The following is a 20609-nucleotide window of genomic DNA, read 5'->3' on the forward strand; positions in this document are numbered from 1 at the left end:
AGGATAGGAATTTGTGTTGGGCTCAGTAAAGCATGAAGCACAATTGATGACACAAGCGCGATCGTGAGCTTTCTTTTCTTACTGTGCAATTTACTTGTTGCTGCTTTTTCCTCCACAGGATTTATCCCATCCCTCTTCCATGTAAGACACTCTTTCCTAAGTTCAGAACAGATTGACCAATATTTCAAGTGTCACAGTTGCCGTCAGCTTTAGTGTATTATTTTAATATTTGAGGAACCTCATTTGCACAAACCATTTTTGCAACCTGTTTTTTTTTCAAAGACGCTCCAAATAAAATATTCATCACTGGCTTAGTGGCAAAGATGAATTACCTCTATAAAACATTTCCTGAAACCTTGTAAATATCTTTGCATTTGTACAGTCCCAAACCTGGCAGGTTTACAACTTGGTTGCAGTCTCATTGTGCATCTGGCCCTAAAACTCTTAACTAACTACAAAACAAGCCAGGCTGCTTTCTACTTAACATCAGAGTGTTTTGCCTTATCAATCCCTCAAGCGGGTGTGCAGGAGACGCTGATCCCATATTACACAACTTGTTAAACGTGCATTGCAGTCCTGCCTTTTGATAGTTGAAATTTTTGAATTTCTTTATGTTTGCAGGTTTATTTTCACCAGCTGTTAACTTAAATGTCCACACAATTTTCAGCAGAATGGAGATATATGTAGTGCGCAATAATCAAGGAGTACAACATAAAATATTACACCTGATATTCAGAAAACATTACCTTGACCAGGGATGTCAAACTCATTTGCTATGGAGGGCTTTATTTGATGTCAAAGTACTTCAAGTGGGCTATACATACTATAAATGAAATACTAGGAAATACAAGGCACAACCTACATACATAGTATTATTTATTTGGAGTGTTTTGTGTGCATACCTTCCCTTTAAAATGCAATTATCACTCACTGTGTCTTCACTAGATGCCTATTTGGCATAAAGTACTCATTATCCTTTCAGTATGGAATGTTTTTTAGCATCATGAGCTATATTAATTATTTTTTGTTTCTTCTATGATGTAATTCCAAAGCCCTTCTTAATATGTTCAAAAATATCCTTTTGAGAACATTAAGAGATCTCTGATGACTCAGTCGCTTGCGGTTGAGTTGAGTTTAGAGAAAGTGTATGCACAGGACCTGCAGTTGTCGCTTTTATCCTCACCTTCTTTTTTGCAAAGGAATGACAAACAATTGGATAGAGGCAAAGAACCGAGGGGAGCATTGTATACTCTAGCCTGTTAACCTAACCACCAAAGGCACTTAACGTAGAGTGCAGACAGGGTGTGAATTGAATCCCAGCCGGGGTTTCTTACTGCATGCGTCTGCCACTGAGGTTGAACAAATGAGCTTGGGGGGGCCACAGGTTTGACACCCCTGTCCAAGACCCTAACCTGGACGGACAGTAACTAGACACAATGACGCTTATCATGGTGTAAACTCAAATGCGTTTCTGAAAGAATTCAAATTCTTTGTCCTTCAATCAGTTTCACATTTTTCTTTTTTTTTTCTTCAGGCACCCCCAGGCACTGCTTCCAAAGTGCCTCCATCTTCCAACACACAGCCTGCTATCATGAAGCCCACAGAAGAGCCACCAGCCTATACACAGCAACAGCAGACACAGGTACCGTTTTGAATGCTACAAGCTTGCCCCGTAGCCACCCAGTGGGGTAATGGTGTTTCCTGCAAAACTTAAGTAACTTTTCCAATGAAACATCAAACCTAGGTTTTTACACAGTGTTCCTTAAAAGAGCTTTAAGGTTTTTGAGCATGCTGTTGTGTTACAGATTAGCCTGAAATTCCTCCTGGACACAGTATAACAAGCCAATTAGAAGTTAGAACTTAGAAGAAAATGTGTGAAGAGCACATACTGCCTACCATTTGAAGTAAAAAATGTGGTATATTGTTGAGATTGTTGTCATGCTGTGCTAAGTTCACTTAACAGTGCTGCCTGATGAAGTGATGTCATTTCTCTACTTCGTAAGGGTTGTGAAGACATTAGGAGTAGGTTTCTGCGACCATGATTAGCTTCATTCCTAGACTAGTTGGCCCAGGCTTAGTGCCGTTTGTGATCTGTAGAAACCTGTAATACATGTACAGTGTTCCTCACACATGAAATGATTTAACAAATCCCCAGTTTTATTAATGTTGGTAGAATGCTTTTAGTGAAATAAATGACCTTATCTTATAAATGGACTCATTTAGGATGGGGGCAAGAAAGGAGAATAACTGAAGAAACTGGTAAAAACATTCACTGAATTCACTGTTTGTAGCCCTTTATTTCTAAGACACGTCAGACATCCCTAGTGGCTGTCCACAGCTCCTCCTGCTGTCTTTGCTGGCTGAAAATGGCCTGCAGTGGGTTCAAAATGTGGCACACCCTTTGTGAACACATCTCATGGGGAAGATTGATCATTTAAAGTCCTATAAAAGTTTAGAATCTGCACAGTGTAAAGGATCCTTGGAGTGCTGGGAGAGATTGACTTCTAATGTGTTTTTGAAAGGTTACATAACACTGTTAAATAACAGTCCTTGTGCTGGATGTGCTACTTTTTCAATGGCCAAGTCTGAAATAGCTAAGGCTGAGCTGAAAAAAAGCAACATATTACATCCTTAACAGCTGTTTTCTCAAGCAACCAAATGAAGATTAACATACTTGGATAAGATACTTCTACTAATTCTTACTAATGTAGGCAGTGCATTCTAATCCCAATAAACAACTTTTATGCGAGGTTCGACGCTCACAACACGGACCCTTCACACAAAACGCCCAGTGAGCCTGGGGAATTCATGCTGCAGCTGTCTGAACAGGAGGTACGGAGAACTTTCCAAAAGGTGAAGCCACGCAAGGCTGCCAGCACTGATGGCATCCCCTCCTGTGTTTTAAAGGCATGCGGAGCACAGCTGGCCCCTGTCTTCACTGTAATATTTAACATGTCACTATCCCTGTCTACTGTCCCACCGTGCTTTAAGAGGACTACTATCTTGCCACTGCCTAAAGCAACCAAGGTGTCATGTCTGAATGACTACCGCCCAAAGACACTCACCTCAGTAGTCATGAAGTGCATGGAGAAACTGGTGATGGGACACATCAACAGTATTGTTCTGGACTCCCTGGACCCCCTGCAGTTTGCTAATAGGAATAATAGGTCAGTGGACGATGCTGTCTCACTGGCCCTTCACGCAACTCTGGAGCTCCTGGACAAGAGGAACACCTATCTCAGGATGTTATTTATTGTCTTCAGCTCAGCCTTCAACACAATTGTGCCAGGCAGGCTGGTGGTCAAGCTCAGGGGTCTGGGCCTGAGCAAATCCATCTGCAACTGGGTCCTGGACTTCCTGACAGGCAGACCCCACGTGGTGAGGATTGGAAACAAAACCTCATCCCCTCTGATCCTCAACACAAGGGCCCCCCCAGGGCTGCTGCCTGAGCCCATGGCTGTATTCTCTATTTACACATGACTGTATGGCTAGATTTAACAGCAACCACATCATCAAGTTTGCTGATGACACAACAGTAATTGGTCTTATCAGCAACCATGATTAAACCGCCTACAGGAGCGACGTAGCAGCCTCACACTTAACATCGGCAAAAAAGAGATTATTGTGGACTTCAGGAGGCACGGTGGACTTCACACACCCATCATCATTCACGGGGTTCCAGTCGAAACTGCCAGCACCTTCAGGTTCCTCAGCCACCAGATCACTGAGAGGCTGAGCTGGTCAGAGAACACTGCTGCCATCCTCAATAAAGCCCACCAGTGCCTTTACTTCCTGAGACAGTTAAGGAAGTGGGGGATGAGCAAGACAGCACTCACCAATTTTTACCATAATACAATTGAGAGTGTCTTGACCGGTGGTATTACGGTGTGGTATTGTGGAGCCACAGTGCAGGACAGAAAAGCCATACAGAGGGTTGTGAGGTCCACACAGAAAATCACTGGGACCGAGCTACCCTCCATCCACCGGATATATCTCGACCGCTGCCACAACCGGACTCGAGCTATACTTCGGGACCCAATTCACCCGGGCCACGATCTGTTTTCACCCCTGGGTTCTAGTAGGAGGTATCGCAGTATCAGAACACTGACAAATAGATTCAAAAACAGTTTCTTCCACCAAGCAGTCCACATCTTAAACCGCTCAAATTAGCACCTGCCCATACATGTATTAGCACCTGCAATTTAAGGTACTACACTGTTTGCACTATGTCCTATCTTGGATGTATTATAACATCTATTGTCTAAATTTATTGTCTATGTCTGTTTGTCATTTGTACATTTTTTTCTCTAATGTTACTGGGCACAGCTGAGCGAGTAAGCATTCCAATACACTTGTTGTATATGGCAAATAAAGAAATCTGGAATCTTGAATCCTAGTTGTATTCTAGGTTGTAATCCTAGTAGTATACTGGTACCATACTGGATTTTAGGAATTCCCAGGTTCCAGGGATTCTGAATTACATTCTAATTTGAAACAGCCAGGGTTATTCATGTCAGGGTGGTTTGAGATTGATTGATAATAAATGACGAACTGTATATTACATTTATGCAAATGTCTACATTAATGGACTAGCAACATTTCAATTTTACATTAATACCATTGAGCACTTGACATCCATTCACTTCAAAGAAATAAGTACAGCAAAGTGTCTGCTTTTCTTTACAGCAGCCTCTGTGAAGTCTTAGTTAATATAAGCTTGCAGATCATGTTTTAGAGAACAAAACCAGTCTTACCTTCAAGGTGTGCATGATCATAAGAATTGCCTAATGTTTTATGAGTAAATCTAGAAGGCAATATTGGTAGGGGCTAGTCTATTTGTTTGTTAGCCCTCATTATCCCCTTGTTCCCATGCCAAGAAGAGAGAAAAGAGTCCGGTTGCTAAGAGATGGAACTGTGAAGAAAGACTGAGCCCCATGACATTTTCTGGCAGTCACTTACCTGTAGCAGTTTTCGATACCCCTCTGTAAGTCAGCTGGCATATTTCATTCAAAATTTGACAAAGCCCTGTAGATTTGTCTGAATCTCGACAGCGTGTCCATCAATCTAGTGTTTTACCATCGCTACAGCTTTTGCCACATAGTGGGTGCATTTTATTTTGAAACAAAATTTGAACTTGAAAGAATGATTTTTAAATTAAAAGTTTGACCCCAACATAAAAACAGGAATACCGGAAAAGGAGTACCTGACTAACCTGCTGAATATTGAAGAAATTGCACATGGAGAACAAGATCTGGTCTCCATCAAGGGATCCATCAAGATGGATTGCGATTTACCCCTGGGGTTACTCCCAGAATGCCTTTGTGCCTTTACCATGTGGTGAGCAGCCCCAGGTGGTGGTTTACCCCAGAATGCATGTATAAGTGAACAAAGGCTAGGCACAGTCTGGTTGTGATGCCTTTCTAGAAACAATATAAAATAGCAAAAACTGAAATCAAGGTGAATTCAGTTAAATTGACAGCACAGCTTGGGATTTTCTTTCATTGTATTATTTTCTGATTTAAAATCATGCCTATCAGGACGTTCATATAATTGTGGCATATATTCCTCATGTCCTTCTTGTTATTTTAATTTTTGACTTATATTTGAATTAACTAGAACTAAGTTCCCATCTCATGTTTGTCTCACTAAATGTTTTATTTGTAAAAGTAAACTCTACTAAATGTATAAAGAATATTTTTATTACTTTGAAACACAGACACATAAGAATTACATTACATATATTGTCAGGTTTCATTTCAGTAGTCATGGATACAGGAACCTCTTTGATTTTCTGTATAGAAACTTATTTCACCATTAATACAACATATTAGGGTGGAGGTTGCTGCTGTTTTCAAGCAAATTGTAATAAAATGTTGACATTTGACAAAAAATAGAGATTTCATTGCATTGTTTGTAATGTCCTTTGTGAATTTTGGTTAACAAATTACACAGCATATGCTACCTGACTTCAACTGGAAAGTTATATTCAGTACATAGGCTAGAAAACAGGCTTCTAAATATGTAAATGGAACAGAGGTGCTATCAGGGTATTATTTGGATCTTTGAATATTTAATAACCTTCAGTTTTATTTGTTCCTGTAACTACAGTATAATTTAAATGTGCTCTTTGTGAGCATAACTTCTTGAACTGCAAATTGTTTTAAATGTCAAATCCCTTTTTCTATGTCTTCTTCAGTAACCGTGAAAGTGACTCTTTTCACACTTTAGAAGCTGTTGCAATCAGATCATTTTATAGAAAACGTTTACCACACACCTTTGTGAGTTTTATACTTGCTGTCAACATTAAAGAGCTTCCTCTTTTTTGCATCTCCATTTTATAAACAAGAGAGTAAAAAGTAAAAGAATAAAGAGAGAACAGGGTGCACCCTTAAAACTATGGTCTTTTTTTAAACTGATCCTACAATGTGCAGAAGTCCATACATTTCAAAAGTATTAAACCATTGTACCACAAAGTAATTTTTTTTCTGAGGAATGAACTCACTTCATTTATGAGTGTACTGAACTCTTTTCATATCAGTGTGTCATTATACTCATTAAAAGTGAACTTCTTCAATGGTTAAACTAAATCTAAAATCCATCATTTCTTAAATTAATTATGTGAAATGGAAACAAAAATGAATGTGAAATTAAGGACTAGATTGTAAATATAATATTGTAAATAAAACCAGCAGCTTAAATTAAATTCTAGAACTTAAAAAACACTGCAATATTAAATGTTAGTCTATTGTTAATTAAAATTAAAGAACTGTAAATTTCAAGTAATACAGTGTTGTCTCTATGGAGCAAACTGTAGTAGAACTGAAATAGTTTTACCTTTATATTCCCACTGCAATGTTGATGTGCTACCTTATTTTCATAGTTTAGTTTATTTCAGGAAAACATTTTAATTGGTTTTCATTCTAAAAATCCTAAATTTGACAATTTCAAATTCAAAGAATTTGTCATGTGCAGAAGAAAGAGATTTTTTGAGGTCTTTAATTTGGATTTTTTTCCTTGAATATTGTATCCTTCAAACAAAAAGGACACAGGATGTTCTAAAAAGAAACCAGGAGTTCAATAATTCAGAAGTAGCCAGAAGCGTTCTGTTTTAAGACTACTGTTGAGTCTATGAATAGGCCTATATGGAACATGCTAGTACAGAGTGGACAGTAATCACACCAGCACACATGAGCACACCCTTTCCTAACTTGTGAACATAGTTAACAATAAAAATGTACTCGAGTACAGAAATAAAGGATCACTTTTCAGTTCTTTAACAGCCTGACTCTTTCAAACTTCTTTTCAAAGTTTTATTTACCTCTTCTAAAAAAATCATGACTGCCTGGATTGCCAAATCACTCATGTGGATCATTCATGTTTGTCGTATTCTACAGCAGGTTTTTGCACATTTGAGTAATTTAAACATCATTTGTTATTGTAAGAATCCTTGACATGTCATTTTTGACTTCCCCTGTGTTTCTAACTGGAGACAACTCGGTTTTTTTTCATTTCAGTGAACAGTTTTGAACAGGAAGAAAAAAAATACACCTTTTCTATTCAAACCTGGTGGTACGATTTAACAGTGAAAGTGGGGGTTGGTGCAGCAGTGGTGCTAGGTTTAATGAGCTAATTAATTTGGATTTGATTTAGTGTTTTTTACAGTTTTGAAGGAAAGGTTTGCCTTATTTGAAACGTATTACATTGTTAATATGAATGACGGCTGTTAAATGCAAGACAAGTGGTGCAGATGCAAGGATTGCCATGCAGGGTGAATGGGGATGCAGAGCCTAGTTTACCAGAGCTCATGGTGTCTGCTAACAGGACCAGGCCCGGGCTCAGGCAGAGCTGCTGAGGCGCCAGGAGGAGCTGGAGAAGAAGGCTGCTGAGCTAGACCGACGGGAGAGGGAGATGCAGTCTCTCAGCCAGCAGGGCGGTGAGTCCTGAGTCTTCACATTGTGGCTTCGCATTACACTTACACAGCACCCACACTGTCCTCATACTGTAGCTCCATACACCCCACTTTCACAGTCTATTCATGTACAGTGTACTACATTCACACCGCACCCTTGTCTGCTCTTAACTGCCCATCGGCCAACATTTGAAATTCTTTTGGTGACCAACTTGACGATTGAAGGGAACTAAATGCCACATGTTTACAAGCCATGCTGTATGTATATTCAGTCAAACTTTGCCTTGTGTCATCCTGTATGAAATCAATCAGAAATGACAAGAGACGGGAGGCTGGATAGTCTCAGGAAAAAAATGCAAGTAAATGAGTCTTTTACATATTATTTCACAAGCATTGCTAATGAGATTTATGTTCATTTTAAAAATATGAAGTCAGTAGTGTTAAGTTCATGTAGCTACTAAAACTTTAATTTAAAGATTAATTCCATATCCATAGTCTTTGTGATTTCTGGATTTGTGAATGTAGAAAGGGTGGTGTTGTGGTGGATTAGGGCTGTCTGCGTGCTATGAATGAGAATACACACTTGAGAGAACTGGAAACTGATTGAAACTGGAAACTTTCTTCATCTCACTTAATTGCAGATATTGCTTTGCAATACTCAGGGAATTTGTAAATGAAAAGGTGTGGGGGGGAAAATAGGAAAATGGTGTTAGTACCACCAGGTATTGAGAATCTACATTTACCCTGTGTGTGCTCTCTTGTGGGTATCCTCATAGTTTGTAAGTGTGTTACTATCACCAAACATACTCTCAGTTGTCCCTTTGTTCGTCTTTGAAAGAACTAAGACTGCTGATTTTGAATTTTTAGAACAGGAAGTACTTTAATTTTGTGTATTCCCTATTTGTCTTCAAAACAACCTATTTCAAGGGTGCAAAAGGAAACATGATCCACATGTAAAGGTATCTTAAAATCATCTTTGAGCTAAAGACCTCAGAGAGTTGTAATTTTCAACATTTTACATGGTGGTTTAATTCAACGCTGAATTGCTGAAGTCCCAAACCACTCAAGGGTTTAGATTACACTCCTAGAAGCAACAGTAAGAACAGTAAATGTTTGAGTGCTGATACAGGTGTAAGCATTTGGGATTAAACTATTTAAGTACAAATGATTATTTTAGCTGTGCTGTTGAACAGAAGCTTGAGACCTTTGTGGCTGACTGTACCGTGCATTTCTCTTGGTATATACAATAGCACTCTTCATGAGAATAGGGAATCAGATTGTACAGTCTGTGAACTGCTCAAAGGAACTTCTTTGAAAGATGTAGAAACAAAGTATCAGTACGTTCATTTTTTTTTTCAGGAAGGAAAAACAATTGGCCGCCACTTCCAGAAAAGTTCCCTGTAGGGCCCTGCTTCTACCATGATATTGCTGTAGACATACCTGTGGAGTTCCAGAAGACCGTCAAAATCATGTATTATCTGTGGATGTGTGAGTATTGCATTTACAAATATGTTACTCAAAAGTTTTGCATCTTATTTTTTTAGTTTTACATGCTGTTTGCGGCAATGTAGCTAAACGTTTTGGATGATTTGAAATAAAATCTGAGATCTGTGTCTTGAGCTATTTATAATGGACTAAAAGGCACCATTGCAAATATAATTTAAAATAGTTTCAGAAATGTTCATCCCTCTAGGGTCTAATGCATTCCTGAAGTTCAACAGTAGATTGTTAGACAAGGGTTGATAGTAATGTACTTGTGCGTGATTAGAGCATAAGAATGCATTAGCCTATGAAATAAATTTGATTGATTGATTATTGGCCTGTTAGGTTTTATTTTTGAACTTTGATTAATGTGAAAAGCAAATTCGATTAGACTGAGTGCTACATTTCAACTACTGAGATTTTTGTTTAAAGAGTAGTTCAAAAGCTCTTAATTATATCAATGTGTTCTACATTCCAAGTGCCTGTAAATCATGAAAGTCTGTGTGCAGAGAATCTACTTTCGATTTCTGCTTTTAACTGAGTTTTCCTAATTCATTCTTTTCGAGGCACATGACTGGCTTGTGAAGAGGAGGAAATTTGTTTTTGCTCTTCTATATTTTACCATTTGTTTTCAGTTAGAGAAAGAGGAAGATTCACCCTTTTCCTCTGTCAAATGTGTTCATATGTGTGTGACACTGTGTTCTTCCTCTTCTGTTTAGACTTCTTCATTGTCACTTACATTCCAGTGTATGGAGGCTTTAGGTCTTTATTGCAGTATCTGAATCCTTCCTGATAATTTCAAGCTCTAGCAGCTCATCTCAGCTAAGGTTCTGAACAGGTCTGAGAAATTCCTTCTCTCACATTCAAGTGCCTTATTGATGGGCCTCCTGAGAAGGTTTTTCTCTCAGAGCTGATGTGCCCCATCCCCAGGATCTATGGTTTGGATTTCCTCATGATAAACCTTTCACTCAAACAAGTTCTGTGCATTCAATATTGGTCATTTTATGCTCTGCAGTGAGTCAGATTGAGCTAGATGACGCAATCTTGCATCTTTTTCAACTCTTTGGTTTATACAGGAACAGGCCACATTTTATGAATTTTGCTACTTTTTTTTTTCAGAAAGTCACGCATGCAGTAATTGCCACATACTGTAGTATCTTTGCCCCCTTGTAGCAGTTCTGAGAGAGCTTGGTTTCTGAGAGATAGAGAGGATGAGAGAATGGGAAGGGGGTAGAAAAGGCAGCTAAAAAAGCAGAATGAATTCCAGAAAGTACATGGAAAGCAGAAATGGTTAAATGAAATTTAGAAAAAAATGTATTTTTAACTCTTAAACCCTCTATTCACCTCTTCCTTTCTCCTTATACACCCCATGGCCTCATATTTTCTGTCTGTCCCTCATTTTCCTATACGTGTGGAAGGTTTCATTGCTGTTCATGCTGTTTTTCTTATTACTTTTCAGGATGGAATTAACCTTTACTTATTCCGGTGAATTATTTGCCTCTTTTCTTGAAATATTAAACTAATTCTATTTCTGATAGGCTCCAGGGTATTTTCAGTGGGGTATTCCTTTAAGGTTTTTCATGGGAAGGTGTAAAATTCAGATTAAATATCTAAAATAACACTATGCATCATGGATGGCTTGTTTTTTCCTTCCCTCCAAACCATATTTTTTGCAAACATCAGCCGAGGCCTAAAAAACATTGTATTTTGGTTCAATTGATGATGTGCTTGAAAATTGCTTATTATAATTATTGGAATAATAATTGGAATTTTCTTGCACAAAACATTGTGATGCTAATGAAAGACACACTGCATGCGGGAGTTTAGATTTGCAGTGCTTGCACTGACAATCACAAGCTCTCAAAGTTTGATAATCACATTTGCTCTGGAAGATAGCGCTGTTTCCTGCAGTTCTGATGATTAGTTCAGAAAGCTTTATAGAAAGTTTTATCTTAGGACTTTACACTGAATAATCAGATCTGCCATCGATCATTAAAGATCAAGACAAAGTAATTCAACAGTACTGACACAATTAACTTCCATGCAAAAGGAGTTAAGTCACTAGTTTTCAACACTGAATATTTTGCATCCATTGAATGAGATGGATACTCTGATGTTCTCTACTCTGCAGTTATTGCACACAACCTTATCACGGATTCCAGCTCAAGATTTTTTGGGCTACAAGACATCTTTCGTTGTCTTGGAAAACAAATGCACATTTTTTTAACAGTCATTTCTGTCTTTTATCAGATTCCTGGGTGTTTTGTGCTAAATGTCTTCCCAGTGCAGTACCTTGCAAATGTTTTCATGTCCTTACAATGATGACCCATTCTGATAAATTATAAATGATATGTACATTTTTAAAATGAGTGTTTTATTCAAAACTCAAATTCTTTGCATTTCAGCAAAAACTACAAATACAGCTCAAAGACTAAAGTATGTTGATTGCATAAATATTGACCCTTTGCAATGGCAAGACCGAATTAGTTCAGATGCACAAAATTATCTTGACAAGTCAGATTATAAGTGGAATGGGTAAATAATTTTGTAAAGTATACATTTGTATTTGCAAGGTCCCTTAGTCTTTAGTCAGGCAGTGAATTTCAGGCAGAGATTCAACCATCTTGAACTTAACTTCTTTCCTGGGTGAAAATATTTAGTCTGAACTTTCCAATACTGGTAAAAAAAAATCACTTTGTATTTGTTCACTGCGTATAAATGTGTAATGTAACAAAATGGGACATCTTTTGAAGGGGTGACTACTTTTGTAAGGCACTGCATCTTCATGTTACTGTTGTGAAAGCATTTCTCAGTAGGTATTGTTTTTTCACAGATCCAGTGGAGCAAACATTAATTCCCCATCAGCTGCAGCTGCAGCTCTTTTTAAGCTCTTTCAACTCTGTTTCTTTTCATGTTAGCACTCCTCAGTTACTTTGCACTGTTTGAAGCAGATTTTGACACCAAGGTTTCAAAGCAGATATTTATGAGGCCATCCAAATAAAGGAAGAAATCCTTTAATCTCCAGCCAGGATTGTTAGCCCTTCGAGAATGAATGGGTGGTGTTAATAGTACCACATAGTTAGGTAATAACTAGGACTTGCATACTAATTGCAGAGATTTTGGTTAATTTCATTTGCTGTTTTTATTTTCTCATACATTTCACCCTTTTGTTAATGTTTCACTTGTTTCTCATACAAGTTTTGTATTATTGTATTACTTTTGAATTACTTTTTTAATGCTAAAATAACTGCATTAGAGGTTGTAGATATGATCACTGAATTCCTGTTTTTTTTTCCTGTGCCTGCACAGTTCAATTTTAATACTGTCGTGTTACAGTAATGTCTGATTTTCAAAGACCTTGATATCCGGCATGTGATTCTTACCATCTGTAGTCACAAGCTACAAGCCACTGATACATGAAAGAAAATCCTTTGCAACGGAATAAGGGAAGGTCTTTATGCACTGGGAGGCACAGTGGCTCATTGGTTAGCATTGCTGCCTTGCAGCGCTGGGGCCCTGGGCTCAATTCTGGACCTGGGTTACTATCTGCATGGAGTTAATATGTGTTCCCCCATGTTCGTGTGGATTTCCTCACACTCGGGTGCTCCGGTTTCCTCCCTCTGCCTGTCCAAGCCATACTGGTAGGTTCATTAGCTTCTGAGAAAATTGGCCCTGGTGAAAGTGTGTGTGTCTGTGTGTGCCCTGCACTGAACCTGCATCCTGTCCAGGGTGTACCCTGCCTTGTACCTGTTGCTTGCGTGGGATAGGCTGGATGAAGCAGTTAAAAATGGTGGATTTATAAACTTTGATCTGTGTTCTGTAATTTATTTTTGTGATGGATTGATCTTTTTTCTCCACAGTCCACACAGGAACACTGTTTGTGAATATTTTTGGCTGTCTGGCCTGGTTTTGCGTGGATGCTCAGCGAGGAGTGGACTTTGGCTTGTCAATGCTGTGGTTCATGCTCTTTACTCCATGCTCCTTTGTCTGCTGGTACAGACCCCTGTATGGGGCATTCAGGTAAGAGCAAAGCTATCACATTTCTCTTTCATGCGGCATTGCACCTTTAGGTACACACACTGTATGAAACGGTTACTTACATTTATGAGAAAAAAATAAATTTCCACCTGTTTGTTGAACTAGAATTTTTGAGGGTATCATTGTTTTAAAACTCATACTTATTGCTGTTCAAAATTTCTAAGCATTTTGCATTTTACTTTTTGTACTCAGTTTTTCTGTGTGCAGAATGACCATTTTCTATTGAAACTTAAGCAATTTTGTGTTAAGCTAGCAGTTAAAACCAAAAAATCTGTGTTTTCTAGTGCAATATGTGCCCTTGCTTTTTTAGCTCCATGAACGTGTAGAAGAATAGAAATTGTTAAGAACAATCACCTGACAGTCAATTAAATTTGATGCATATACAGTATATAAAACATACATATATTGTAACCTCCTCTTTGTGTCCAAAACGTTTTCAAAGCATTAAAAATCTGCATCGGTGTAAAGTTTCAGACTATTTGAAAGTTATTACTTACATTATTTTTTTCAGCTCATGTTCAATGTATTTAATCTGACTCCAGCCTATGACCCTGGCCATATATTACCTTGAATTTATTATGCCTTCACGTTTAAAACATATTTACATGTCCAGATAAGTTTCTCAATCATTCCTAAGTTCTAGAATGCAAAAAAGAACACTTGACTGGAAAAACAGACAACAATTGGGAAATCTGTTACATTTTCACCAGGGGTAGCCATAATATATTTAAAGTGCCCTTTTCAGTATTTTTTATATTAAGTGTTATACCTTTTTCAACTTTGTACATTATATAGATTTTACTGATTGCTCAGAAGGCAGAGAAAAAAGTATAGGTTTAAGTTAATTACACAAACGTATATGGGTGATTTCATATTATGTTCACACCTAGTGTTATAGCTACCTTTTTGGAGAGCCTCAGGGTGCAAGACAAGCACATTATTAAAAATAAAGAAATCTCCTTGAAGTAAGAATTATTCCGCATTTGCATGGAAAGAATTAGAAGGAGGCTTCCAAGGGGAATCATCCAATACTTCAAGTGCTGGTGGAGTTCTGTTGCCCAGACACTGTGAGTTTAAGCTTGGGTCACATGACCAGGATTGACCAAGCTACAAGGCAAGATTGCCTGAGTGGTACCAGGGACAGTGTCGGGGTTATTCCATTGGTTCTTGGCTTGCAGTGAAGTCAGTGAGAGCTGTGCAGCACCCACCCTCCTGTACTGCACTGAATGAGAGAGATAGAGACCCATTTGCAATTTTCCTGTTAGGTACAGGATTTGCTTTTATAAAGAAATAATTGCCCATTACAGATTGTCTCTGTGCCATATCCTGTTCATTGTATCAGGAATGAACCTTTGTAAGAAGCTATAATAGTGAATTTACAGTTGCTGTATATAGTGGTTTCCGTTTTGATACTTTTCAAAACTAAGCTTTCTTAGATTGTCTTAACAAAATGAATTGGCGTGTTCCAAGCTAATGTTTTTGTTTTATTTTATTTTTTTCAGGAGTGACAGCTCATTCAGGTTCTTTGTTTTCTTCTTTGTATATATCTGTCAATTTGGGGTACATGTGCTACAGGCAATTGGCATTACAGGATGGGGCAACTGGTAAGTAGAGTGGAAAATGTACGTGTTAGTTTCACATGCTTTCACAAGGCTTTGAAGCAGTGAAGTGACAGCAAACACTAATTTTTGCAAAACAAAAATCATAAAACCCAATATCTCCTAGTGCTGAGTTCCGTGTTTACTGCTTTGAGCTGGACCTTAACTTTCAGTGTCTGGCAGCCTTTTGATTGTTGTATCTTTTTTTTTACAGAATGTTCATGTTCTGTGCTGGCGTGGTGTAGTTTTATAACATAGTAGTGAGTTTTCGATGATTGTGTTCAACCATGTTCCAGAAAGAAGTACTCTGCACACGTCTTCTATGTGTTTTATGTTGGCAAATTCTGAATCAATCTTATTGCATAAGGACAATGATATTTACTTTAATGTATGTTAAATTTGATATTTCTTCTTTTAAATTAAATGAATAAGTGTCAGTTGTATCATGTTCATGTATAATATAGCCTACTAGCACTTAACAAATGTTTGTCACCCGTTGTATATAGACTGCCTTAAGTACTTAATGCCTTTTGTCATTCGTCAGTGACTCATACTGTATATACCTTTCATGTTTCAATTTTAAAATGCATATTAGGTATTTACTAGCGTTCTACCAGCTCTGTTTTGAACTGTAATTACATGCCTTACAGTTTTCTCCTATCTTCAAGTGTTATTAGAATTGTTAGCAATTATATTACTTTTTGAATGGTCAGTATTGCATGTTGATAACATGAAAAAACATCATTACTACCACCATGTTCTTGGAAGAAGGTTTGTATCCAAACTGTCTAAGCTTCCACCTGTAAAACAGTTACTTACAATGTCTTCTGTTGTTTGGTTCTTTCTAGTGGCTGGATTTCTGCACTCACTGGTCTGAACAAAAGTATTCCTGTGGGAATAATTATGATCCTTATAGCAGCCCTTTTCACAGCCTCTGCAGTGATTTCATTAATCATGTTTAAAAAGGTATGGATTCTCTTACCTTAACCTGTACTCACAGTTGTTCTTCACAGTTTTTTGTAATGAGGCAGGATGAGCTTAAGCTTTAAATTCCTTCAAAATCAAGGTCTTTCAGTTAGAAATTACAGGATGAGTGAAATTAACTAGTACAGTTTCTTTTTACAATTGTTTTCACATGTGCTGAGAACCTGAGATGTTCTGCATTCTGTACAAGATGCAGATGGGTATATAAAGTGTCCTGGCAGGATTAAACTAGTACCGAAATGACAAGACTTGTAACAAATGTTTTAACGGTTGGGATTTTCTCTGAAAATATTGCTCAGTGTTTTGACTTTGGAAAGGAATGAAATCAACATTTATCCATGTGCAGTGTTCTCTGCAACTTTCTACAGCTGTGTGAGTTTCCCATGCAGGGTGTTCACATGAAGGATCTAGGGGCCTGTTCATGCTGTCTTAGCTGTTAAAGGGGAACTGCAACGCTATATTTACCTTTTGGAGGTTATAAAGGATCGGCATTGATGAGTGCATTTCAAACCTCAGAGAAAGTAAAAACTGCACCATAAAGTGTAAATCTTCCAGTTTACATCACAAAATAGGCAAAAGTTCAAGGTATGCATAGTGCCATATTGCAGTCATTGAAAGAGGCAACAAAACTTCCTGTGACATAAAATGGCCCTTGTACATTGTAAACAAACAGGCTTGTGAATATATCTCTTTTAATCCAATAGAAATATTGTTCTTAGTCATTAAACCATATTTAATGCATATCTTAACTTAGGTCTTAAACATAATCATGAAGAAAAGGATGACGTAAATCTTGAAGATAGATTTTTTTCTATTTTTCTATCAAGCACTGATGTCACCCTCTCAATGCGTTCTCTTTTCATCGGTTGCTTTTTATGGGCAAAAATGGTAGGAATAGCACAAGGTTTGTTCAGTATCCAAAATGAAAATATAATTCATATTATGAGCTATCAGGCTTCATAATCCTTCATAAAGCAGAGGAAATTTCAATACACATTATATCCCAAATTGACAATATTTGAAAACCAATCTGTTTGTGTTGCAATAAAGCGCATGCTTGAGATCAAGCAGATTTTGCAACTGTAATCATTTATATACAATGTTATGAAAAACATATACAACTCGACATGTTTTTACATACTTTGTCTAGACTGCTGATTCAGATGAGTGCAATTGAATATGTCAAATTTAACATATCAACTTTGAGACAATTTTACCAATGTATACTACTTCTTAACTCTGGATGCAGATTGTGTTGAAACATTTCTGCAGTGAAATGTCTGCTTCACGACTTGTACTTAACCTGTACCTCACACTGAATCTCATCAAGAAACTTGTCAATGGGACCAACATTAGTGCACATTTTTATTGCCCATCTCTTCAGTAGTTGAATATCCCTTGAAAAAGAAAACAGTTTGACTTTGTGCTGATCTGATCCTGTTTTGTGCATGACCACTATTTTCTGCACAGCCAAATGCCCAGTGAGGCATCGTTTAAAAAATATACATTGAGTAAGCCAAAAAGGGATTAACCTTGTTTGGAGACCAAATGACCAATTTTGCTTACAGATACAAGTGAGCAGGAAGGGCCATTTTACATCACAATTCACGCAAACTCACTCTCGCCTGTGGTGACCATACAGTACTTTCACAAAGTTTGTGCTTAATTCGTAATTTGTCAAATTTATTTTGTTCTCAAGATTTCATACCTTTGAGAAATTGAGACTGCAGTTCCCCTTTAATCTATGCAGGGCTCATGTGTAAGCCCCGAGGCTCCAGTGAAAGCAGTTAATTGAATTCCTGCTTAGAATCTGTAGTTATTGGTTCACTGGCATAACATGGTTTGTAATCCACAGACATCTTCATTCAAGATGATATGGTCAGTGCCTTGCAAAAGTAATTTCACATTCCAATGATATCCCATTTTTTTAATTCCAAACGACATACACACATTTTTTAAGATAAACATTTTAATCAAAACTTGAAGAGTCAATTGCTTTATGGGTACAAGAAGTTAAATGTTGGCAAAAACTGCAAAGAAAAATGAAGAATTGAAATATGTTGACCGCTTAAGTAGTCATACCTCTCCCTCCGATTAAAGTGAATACTTTTGTAATATACTGTATCTGCTATCAAAAGCAGTCTCTTAAAATAGTTCAATCAAGCTGTTACATAGTTCAGAAAAGCAAGATGATGGCATCACTGGGCTTAAGTACCTAATACCTAATATCTGAAGGGCATTTAATTTCTTCTGTGGATGAGCTCCAAGCCCATATAGTGGCCAGCAAAATTCAGCTTAAAGCATCGCATGTGGTACAAGGTGGGTGTGCCAAATGTAATATCTAAGGATCTTGTAATTGCCTTACCTAAAAGAAATACAGTATATATGCAGCTTATTTAATGTGTATACAAAGTTATTATTTTTGCTACGCAATAACTTGATAGTGGTCAGCACTTGTATTATCCATATTCTGTGTGAAGTTGTTTATAAGTAAAATCATCAGCAGACCCTTTCCATGTAACGTTTTTAAAGAAGCAACAGTGCACAAATACAGGCACTCTATTATTATACTTGTCTTGGCAGAATGTGAGGTTTTAAATGAGTAATCCAGTAAAGGATTACAAAACACATCCCTAGGTTTTTTTCCTCATAATCCCTAGAAGTCAGAATTTGCTTTTTATTTCTGCTGCAAGCAGTCTTTTAATTCCTGTTAACTCTCTACAGATTAAAATACGATTTGGTAGCAGGCTTCTAAGATCAGAGCTTTTGTTCCCTATCCGTGAGAGTTTGAATCATTCCAATAGGTGGCAGTATGGCCTTCTTTTTATTTTAAAACAGCAAACTGAGGATCCTTGTATTTGTAGGCACAGAGAGGTGTCCCTGATGTGTAATGTGTGGATATGTTCACTAACAGTAAATTGCTTCAATTTCTGTTTTGGAATAATTCAAAGTACATAGGATGCTGCAGTCAGCACCTCCAGGAACATGTGATCATGAAGCTGCAACAGTCTGTCATGTGAGAAAGAAACAACGTGCCAAATATGGAAAGATTATGTTTTTTGTGATGCCAAGAAACATTGGCTTAAAAATCATAAAGCATGCTTCACCATCTGGTTCTTGTGCCTGAAGGGAATCAATATGATGAATATTCTACATTTTATTTGTGGGAGTGGGAAGCCAGATGCATCTTAAAGGTTAGAGTGTGACTTTATTTTTGCATTTAAAGATCAATGCAACACGTATCTGAACAGCCATCATCTGAGAGCCCCAGTTATCTGTTTCCCAGTTTATCTTATCACTGCAGTAATACTCGAAATTATATGTACATTCTGTAATCGGTTTCCAAGGGAGATGGTGAAACTTCGGAGGGTATAATCAAGAGGAAAATGATCTTTTAGGAGTTGTCATTAATTGACAGGGTTTACTTAAGAAAGGATTGGTGGATCACACTAAACAAGCTGTAAGATTCTGTTCTCTGGTTTGATAATTCTTTATTTCTAACAGAGCTAATTATTTCTATTTAAAACCCAGAAGTAACTAATTATTTTTTTTCTGATACCTCAATTGGATTTAACTACAAAATCGGATTTAAGGTCTCATTACAGTGAATCTGTCAAAAACAATGTAGATTTGTTTTTACCTGAAACAGTATAGAGGGTTTTACCCTCACAGGATGGCGTATTCCTGCCATCTTGAAATTTGTGAAATGAAGAGCTATAATTTGCAGTTATTTAAGTTAATTTGCAGGAGATATTTCACACTGTTGAAACAGAAGAGGTGTAGGTAACCCTTAGAACACTTAAACATAATGTTATATCTGACATCAATTAAGGTGGCTAAAAACCAGAGTGGGCAGAGCTGTCTATCCTCTCAGCTCTTTCACAGAACTATCTGAATCAACATTTCTTTTACATTTTTAATTTACAAGTGCTCAAAATATTTTCAGATTGTTTGGTTTGTCATAAAGAGAGCTTTAATATATTTAGAAAAGCATATTGGAACATCATGGCTTCTTTACAGTTTTTTTTAACCGATCACAGTGGAGACATGAAGAGTTTTAAAAAAGTCTTTTGAATTTCATTCCATACTGTACTCTGCTTCTGTTAGTAAATAATACTGACTTACTAATGTTGTGAAAAAGTGGTTTTGGAGTTGATGAATATAAACCTGGGCCTGATATTTAAGTGAATAAGTTGGAGGAGGGGGTCCCCACTCTCTTTCTTAAGGAATAAGTGTTAATAGAGTGCTTTATTTATTGACCCTTTTCATTGACTTTCCTAACAGACATGAATAGAAACTTAGGCTCAGCAGAACTGATGGGAAGCAAGTGTGCTATCAACTTCATGCGAAAGGCTTGAATGGCTTATGGTACCTTTTTTATTATTTTGCAGAATTCTTTTTTTGCGGAGGGACATCAGTTGGATTACTGTAAAAAAGACAGAGCCTAAAACTGGATTTATTTTTACAACACTTTCTGGAGGACTGCACTGGTATCTCATTGCAGACAGGGCCTTATTATTTTGCCTTTTTGTTTACTAAGAACTTTTGTGTTAGTGCCTTTGTTATAAATATTCAAAGTTAAAAAGGCAAGGTTTTCT

At 37.3% G+C, this 20609-nt stretch overlaps 1 protein-coding gene across 2 annotated transcripts in view; it reads left to right on the plus strand.

Annotated features, from left to right (window-relative positions):
- The window catches only part of scamp1 (secretory carrier membrane protein 1), a 49737-nt gene that overhangs the window by 24526 nt on the left and 4602 nt on the right, over positions 1 to 20609 (plus strand). For both annotated transcript variants that reach the window (XM_088910670.1, XM_088910672.1), the window contains 6 exons: positions 1535 to 1642; positions 7822 to 7933; positions 9269 to 9397; positions 13252 to 13411; positions 14932 to 15033; positions 15876 to 15993. In XM_088910670.1, the coding sequence (XP_088766796.1) occupies positions 1535 to 1642; positions 7822 to 7933; positions 9269 to 9397; positions 13252 to 13411; positions 14932 to 15033; positions 15876 to 15993 (729 nt within the window). The remainder of the gene's footprint in view (positions 1 to 1534; positions 1643 to 7821; positions 7934 to 9268; positions 9398 to 13251; positions 13412 to 14931; positions 15034 to 15875; positions 15994 to 20609) is intronic.

The sequence above is a fragment of the Atractosteus spatula genome, chromosome 3 (genome assembly GCF_055471065.1).
Source record: "Atractosteus spatula isolate fAtrSpa1 chromosome 3, fAtrSpa1.hap1, whole genome shotgun sequence".
Taxonomy (NCBI): domain Eukaryota; kingdom Metazoa; phylum Chordata; class Actinopteri; order Semionotiformes; family Lepisosteidae; genus Atractosteus; species Atractosteus spatula.